The sequence below is a fragment of the Gavialis gangeticus genome, unplaced genomic scaffold (genome assembly GCF_001723915.1).
Source record: "Gavialis gangeticus isolate Ggan-Ray unplaced genomic scaffold, GavGan_comp1, whole genome shotgun sequence".
Classification (NCBI taxonomy): domain Eukaryota; kingdom Metazoa; phylum Chordata; order Crocodylia; family Gavialidae; genus Gavialis; species Gavialis gangeticus.
The window spans coordinates 33,448,030-33,455,548 of record NW_017729004.1 but is presented as its reverse complement, the minus strand read 5'-3'; the positions used below and the strand labels follow the sequence as shown (position 1 = coordinate 33,455,548).

General features: G+C 39.5%; 1 protein-coding gene across 6 annotated transcripts in view; it reads right to left on the bottom strand.

Annotated features, from left to right (window-relative positions):
* Positions 1–7,519, bottom strand: part of ARHGAP12 (Rho GTPase activating protein 12) — a 183,643-nt gene that overhangs the window by 40,959 nt on the left and 135,165 nt on the right. For all 6 annotated transcript variants that reach the window (XM_019508204.1, XM_019508201.1, XM_019508205.1 and 3 more), the window contains 2 exons: positions 4,078–4,139; positions 1,493–1,574 (listed from right to left, as the gene is read on the bottom strand). In XM_019508204.1, the coding sequence (XP_019363749.1) occupies positions 1,493–1,574; positions 4,078–4,139 (144 nt within the window). The remainder of the gene's footprint in view (positions 1–1,492; positions 1,575–4,077; positions 4,140–7,519) is intronic.

Here is a 7,519-nt window from a genome sequence, read left to right as displayed (position 1 = left end):
TATTTCAACCATTTTGAAAGCAATTGATGTACGCTGAACTTCTGTTGTGTTACAGATTCAAACCAGTTTCCAATTACTTATATTGATTTGTGTGTAATTTCTGTCCCTAGCCACAATGCACACACACACACACAATTGAATTTGCTCCCTTTATTTTTTTTGTCCGTGTTAGATTGGCTTTCTATTTCCTTTTCTGTGCACTTCTCCCTCCAGTGTCTGCTACCAATGCATATTGCAGTACACACCTCAATGTCCACTCTCTACCAATGTAATCTAATTAAATATTGCCTTATTCATTTTCCTCTTCTGCTTTTCTTCCACCCCCTATTTATTTAGGCTTTCCTTCCTAATACCTCCTGGTCCATCCCAATTGCTTTAGACCTCTCCTACTGGTATTTCTCTGAGGTCCTTACTCATTTCCTGCAACTTTCCACTCTACTTAAGTACTGGAGTTAGCAACAGAAGGACAAGAACTGACGAAATTTCTGATCTCTTGAAAGGCTTCAAAAATACTGTCAATATCAATTCCCTGCTCAGAAATAGCCAAACAGCAGAAAGAAGAGAGAACAAAAAAGCTCCAGGGAGCATGAACACGCCAGTCAAATACAATCTCTGTTCATCAAACTGCTCTTTAGACTCAAAATAGGGCTAGATATCATTTAAAATATGAAGCTTCAGAAAATGTTTTGAAAGACTGCTTCTATGCCCAAAGTCAAATAAATTCATAGTCAGTGTAACTATAACTGTTACTAAGCTTGGAGCATATATAATTTGTCAGTCTCAGGATATCGTCAAATGGTGCCTCTCACATCGACTGTCAACTGGATATGAACATTTTACTCGCAATGTACAGACACAAAACAAAGCAGAAGTGTGATAAAGCATGGATTATAATATGACCAAACATTAAAGTTCTGCCTTCTCCCTGGACTTTACCTGGTTTCACATTGATTTACCCACAAGATCCTATTATCTCATCAATCCTACGTAAGCCATTAGTGATTATTCATAACTTCCAGTGCAATAGTAGGGAGGTTATTGCATCGTATTAACGACAGCACATTCAACTTGCCTTCAGCTGTGAAAATAATCTCTTCAGGAAACTAAACTGAGACAGACCAAACAGAATCCAATTTAAATAAACCCATTGGTGAGAAAGATCAAGGACATATTTGGTCTGGAGCACATGCTATCTTTCAGTTCAGGTCAGACAAACTTAAAGACAGTTGAAAAACCTTTTATAAGTTTCTCAATTAGACCTGGTGAGTGATTCATAAGATATCCAAATACAAGGGGGCAAAAAGACATTTGGATTGCTTCTGATGCTGCATCACAAATTGTATTTACACTACTCTTCCCCTCCCTTATTATTCTCATTTCTACATGCATATATTTTGTTATTGTCAACCCTTCAGATGACAGCTGCAATATACTTTGCATAATCAGAAAGACAATTAAATCAAGCAAAGAGATGAATAGGCAAAGCACTTACCCAGCCAGTTCCACTTCCTTGGGTTTTAGTGAACAATAATGACGAACCTTGTAACACTGCCCATGATGACGTCCAGTTTTTCCTGCAATTAAAATGACTAATATTTATATTTGTTTCCAAATAAAATGAAACTACTTCAAAATCTGCCCTCTGCTGAAGAGCAGACTTGCATGTTAATTAACAATGTAATGATTGCAATGATCATTAGCAATATCAGTAAGTCTGAATTACTAATATGTTTACAGAGAGGAATTTGTATTAAATAGTCCCAAGCTGGCCAAAGTTTCCAAATCAGATGGACCTAAACAGCAGTGAAAGCTATCAGTTTCACTAGAAAAAAAACCACTGTATAATTATGCCCAAACTGCTAAATACTAAATAGACTATATCAAAACACTGCATCATTTTGAGATTAACAAGGCACTGTAGCCCATACCAGCAAAGAATCCAAGCATTCCACATCTGACACAAATTAACTTACATGTGTAATAAAAGGATATTTCTTTTGAGAATTTACATGCAGAAAAGAGAGGCGAGCTATTTCAACAGCATAACAAATCCATACTCATCCTTCAGCACCCCCTACACCCCGCCCCACACTGTCCCTTTATAGCTAAAAACATTTTAGTCTTCTTACAGATGTGGGGAATCCCTCCCCCACAAAATGGAGATTTATTTTAAGATGGGCATGCCCCAGTGCTGAAAGCAGTACATGCCCAAAAGAGGCATTGCGTTAGCTGGACCCGGCTTGCCCAATATCTATATAGATTGGGCACTTCAGCGGGGCTTTTGGCACTTTTATCAACTGAATCAGCTATTAGATAAAAGTGCCAAAAAGCCCCACTGAATCACCCAATTTATACAGATGCTGTGGAGCCAGGTTGAATTAACATGCTGCCCCTTCCGATAAAGCGCTTTTTTTTTTTCATGTCTGTCAGCACCCTGAAGTCCTTGTCTTCTTTGTGCAAGTATGAGCTAACAGTTAGGATTTAGCTATTTTCAGAGATAAGATGGCCAAATTACTTCTTTCTAAGCAAAAATCCATGAAACTGAAGAAAACACTAGACCTAGGCCATTTCACTTCAAAGATCTGCCAGGAAAAAATGCATGCAAGTTTAAAGATGTTAACATTCAGAATACTGCTGGAAGAATACTGCATCAATTAACTAGAAAAAATGTACTTATATATAGATTATATACTTTAAAGAGGCTAAAATCCCCAAACTTCTGCCTCATTACATCTGTGTATTTATTATACATTTAAATTATAAACTGTATGGGTGGCACTAAATAAAAAATCCGAGAAACTCGGAAGAAATAACTCATCTAGTTTAAAAGTTATATACAATAGTCCATATTCTAGGCACACAGCAGATTGGCACTCCTTTGGTAGCTTACTGATTTCTAAAACATTTCATCTTTCGTTCTTTTTTTTAAAAAAGTTTTGTTCAAGTGAGAATTATGAACTAATATCCTTCAAACACCAATTCTGTAGTTCTGGTGCCACGGGGCACCTTTAAAATATGTGAACTGCCTCCATTTCTCAACACAATTAACTATTTCATAGCTGAGCCTGCTGCTGCCTGGCTCTATTTCATAGTTTGTTCCCAGAAAAATACTTGTAAAACAGTGTTGAAAAATAAATTAAGCTTGGTACTGAAAAAAATCTATCAAGGCCCCAGGCCAGTTCCAGATCCAGTCCAGGGAATGGGATGGCTCTGCTGGCAGTGACAGCAGCTCCAGCCCCTGTCAGATGCATGTGGTGGCAGCAGTAACTCCAGCTCTAGCCACATGCTCCATACCAGAGATGGAGCACCTGCAGCCAAACACAGATTTTGTGCCAGGGCAGGAACTCTGGCATGAAGCACTGGTGATGACTCCAGCTCCGGGTTTAGCACAGGTCAGTGGGGCAGGCAACTGATTAGCTGGGGCCACAGTGGTGGTGATAGTCAAAGTAGCTGGAGGGAGCCTGGGGTTGTGCCAGCCCTTGCCCGCCTTCCTGCTGCTGATTGCTGAAGACCCTGGGATTCTACAGCAGCCCTCTTCCCCTATTTCCAGTGGTCCCCTGGTAGCCCAACAGGCTGGGTACAGCCAAACCTGGGGTAGAGCAATTTGAAAGGCAACAAATTTCTAGTTAAACTATCAACTGATACTGACATTAGGAAGTGAATAATGGGTAATCACACCAAAAACTATTTAGGTGAAACTTTGGATTATTAATAGCCTCAGGATATTATAGCAGCCAAAGTATAATTGAGTACTTTCAAGTAATACAAAGCTTCAGCAAGGGCTTTAGATACCAGAGTACCACTGTTAAAAGCCTAGGTGTCTTCAGCCTATTGAGAAGATCATTAATATTGCAGTAGGGAAAATGCTGCATCTCCACTCCAAGTGAAACTCTGAGGCAAATTTACACAAAATTATAACAAATTCCACCTGGAAACAAGATATTAAAAACCTGTTTAGCAATAATTACTAATATGAAAATCATAATATTTATTCAACTATTATTTACACTGATAACTACCCAATTCATATATCAATAAAACAAAGACCAAGAAAATCAAATTGAAGTATAGACTTACCGAACTTTTTTCCCATTTTCTGTAATTTTTGTCACATTTAATAATCCATACTTCTCTTGACCCTGTAGTATCAAATAAAATACCACATCAATAAATAAAAGATTCTTTAAGCCTGCCATCAGTAAGTCCTAAACTGAACCCTGCTCCCTCCCTAGTAATAGGCTTCTTGCATTGGGAAAGTTTTGGCTTATCTCCGACATCCAGAGTTGTAATAAATCTACTTAAATGTAACAAGAGGGATAAAAACAGAATGACTGTGCAGAATTAATCATTACCATTTAATAAATAGGCAGCTTCCCCAAATCAAGACCTTACATATTCGATAATTAGTTGGACTTAAATTCTTTGTCTGTCTGGTGAAGCATATTGGAAACTGAGGTATGTATACGAAGACATCTCTGTTGCTGACATATTTACCATCTTTATCCTTAAAACAAACAGGGTTAGTTGAAGAATTAACTAATTAACTGAATTTAGAGTTAAATTTATTTTAACAAATGCCTCACATTTGAAAATAAATTTTCTATTGTGTCTACAAAGTATTATTAAATTTAGCTTAAAAATAAAAAAGATAAAATATTTGATAGCCTATATATTATTTTCCTCTCAAAGATTTAACTAGTAAAACTACAAACTATTTAGCTATTCTTTTTATGAATTAGAGCACTTGAAACATCTGAACATGTATAGCCCTTGGCCGGACTGCAAGTCCAAAGGAAAGTACTCGCAGGTGGGGGCAGTGCTGCAGGGGTGACTGGGATGGGTGGCCCCAGGGGGCTCCTCTCATGCCCACTTGCCAGCAGGCCATACCTAACCACACTGCCAGCCTCTGCTCCAGCTGCACTGAGCTGGAAGCCAGGCTGCTGCTGCGGGGTAGCACAAACACGGGCCACGGCTCTTTTCCCCTCCGCAGCCCAATGGGTCTGGGTGGGGTCTGCATTGTCTCTGAGCATGCCACCAGCACCTAGCCTGCAGCAGGGAAGGGGCTACACCCTTCACCTCAGTGCCCCAGCCCCTTCCCCACTGTGCTCCCCAAGACATGCCTGCAGCCTCCACTGACAACAAGCAGGGTAGGGCTCTAGACCCCAGAGCAGCTACATTCAGGCTCGTGGCTCTCTCCTATGAGCAGCCCGGGATCCCTGGTAGCTGCAAGTCTGCAAGCGGCAGCACTGGCCCCGCTTGTTGCTGGGTGGCTACACATGTGCCAAGTAGGATGGCGGGGAAGGGGCCGGGACTGTGCTGCCATGATCAGGCCCTGTCGTGGCTCCCTGCCATCCACCCCGGCACACCAACATCTTCAAACTCCAGTTTGCCAGGTTTTTTGGCACTTTCCACAAAAAATGTTGCCGATCCCTGGTCCAACCAATGAGTGGAGCTAAAGAAATGCTCAAATGAAACCTTTCAAAATTAATTTCCTTTCAGTAACAGTTCCTAATTTAGACATTAAACTATGAGATGACACAATCAACTAGGGAAATAATCTAAATTAGCACTGTCATAACAAGATATCCTCAACATAGGGTCAATGAAAAAATGCCACAGTCCCTACAGCATTCTAATTTAAATCTTGTCTTTAAAATGGACAGTACATGTGGAATACAAGAGAGGAGAGAGAAAACAAAACCTAAAAAGCTTTAGTGTACACTCTGATAGCACTTCATACTAAATCAGACTTACATCTGTCAAACTTTAAAAATCTGATGTACAACACTAAAATTTTAAAGTAAAATAAAATCCATATTATAACGTCAATCTAACCCTGATACCCAGAAAGAGACTGAAGAACTTCAAGGAATTTATTTCTAAGCATACAGAAAATAAAGTGATAAGAAACAGCCAACAAAGGTTTGTCAAGATGAAATCCAGCTTAACCAACTTGATTTCATTCTATGACAAGGTGACTGGCTTTGTGGATGGAGGCAAGGCAGGAGGAAGAGCAGTGAATATCATATACCTTGACTTTACTAATCTAGAGAAGTTTGTTTTTGCTTTTTTTAAGCCTTTGGCATCTGAAAGTCCAAATATATCGTCAACTGGATCCCCTTTGTTCCCGTGCTTGCTGATACCCACAAAGAACTCCAGCAGATTGATAAGGCAGGACTTCCCTTTACAAAAAACCATGCTGCCTCTTCCCTAATAGATCCTGTTTCTCTATGTGACTGCCAATTTTATTCTGTATTATAAATTCTACCAACTTGCTAGGGATGAAGCGAGACTCAATGAATGGTCTGTTGTTCTCGGGATCACCTCAAGGGTTCTTTTTGAAGGTGGGTATCACACTGGCAAGCCATCAGTCCTTTGGCACAGAGGCCATTTGTAACAATAGTTTTAATATATTAAGTATCACCAAGTTTTATAATTTCACCTTTTGTATTCCTTCAGAACTCTTGGGTGAATGCCATCCAGTCCTGGTGACTTATCAGCATTTCCTTTTGTTTAACATGTTCTAAAACTTCTTCTGTTGTGACTTTAACATGGTCCAACTCTTCAGACCTATCTACTACAAAGAATTGACCTAGCTTGGGAATTTCCCCAGTATCTTCTGTGATAAACACCAATGCAAAGAATTCACTTAGCTTCTCTGTTGTGGTCTTGTCATCCCTAAGGGCATCTTTTACATTCTGGACATATAATAGTCCCACCAATTCTCTAGCTGGCTTCCTGCTTCTGATGCATTTTTTAAAGTTTTTATTATTAAATTTAGTATCTTTTGCTAGATCCTCCTTAAATTATGTTTTGGCCTGCCTTAGTTCACTTTTATATTTGACCTGCCCTATTTTGTGAGCCTTCCTGTTTTTCTCATTTAGGTATGCCTTCCATTTTTTGAAGGATGCTTTTTGCCTTGGAGGGCCTCCTTAACTCCCTATTAAACCACGCAGGGGTTTTAGTGGTCTGCTGGTTCCCTTATTCAATTTGTGATGCAGGCTTTTCCTGAGCCGCTGCTATGGTATTTTTAAACAGCTTCTAAGCTACCTGCAGGTGTTTTATGTTTTTTGAATGCTCTTTTAAACTTCTTCCTAATTTCCTCATTTTTGTGCAATTACTCTTCCTAAAGTTGCATATTGGCATGGTAGACTTTTCTGGCTTACTCCCTCCTGCTAAAATGTTGAATGTGATTATGTTATAGTTGCTATTACACAGTGGCTCACCAACTGATACCTCTTGAACCAGGTCCTGCATGTTTAGGTCTAGAATTGCTTCTTCCCTTGTGGGTTCCCAGGCGAGTTGTTCTACAAAACAGTCATTTATCACATCCAGAAATTTTATCTCTGCATCTTGCCCTGATGAGGTTCTTATTCAGTCTATGTGAGGATAGTCGAAGGCTCCCATTATTATTGTTTGTTCCATTTTACCAGCTTCCCTAATCTCACTGAACCTTTAATAATCACCTGCACTTTCCTGATTAGGTTATCAGTAGTACAATCCTAGAACTACCATATTT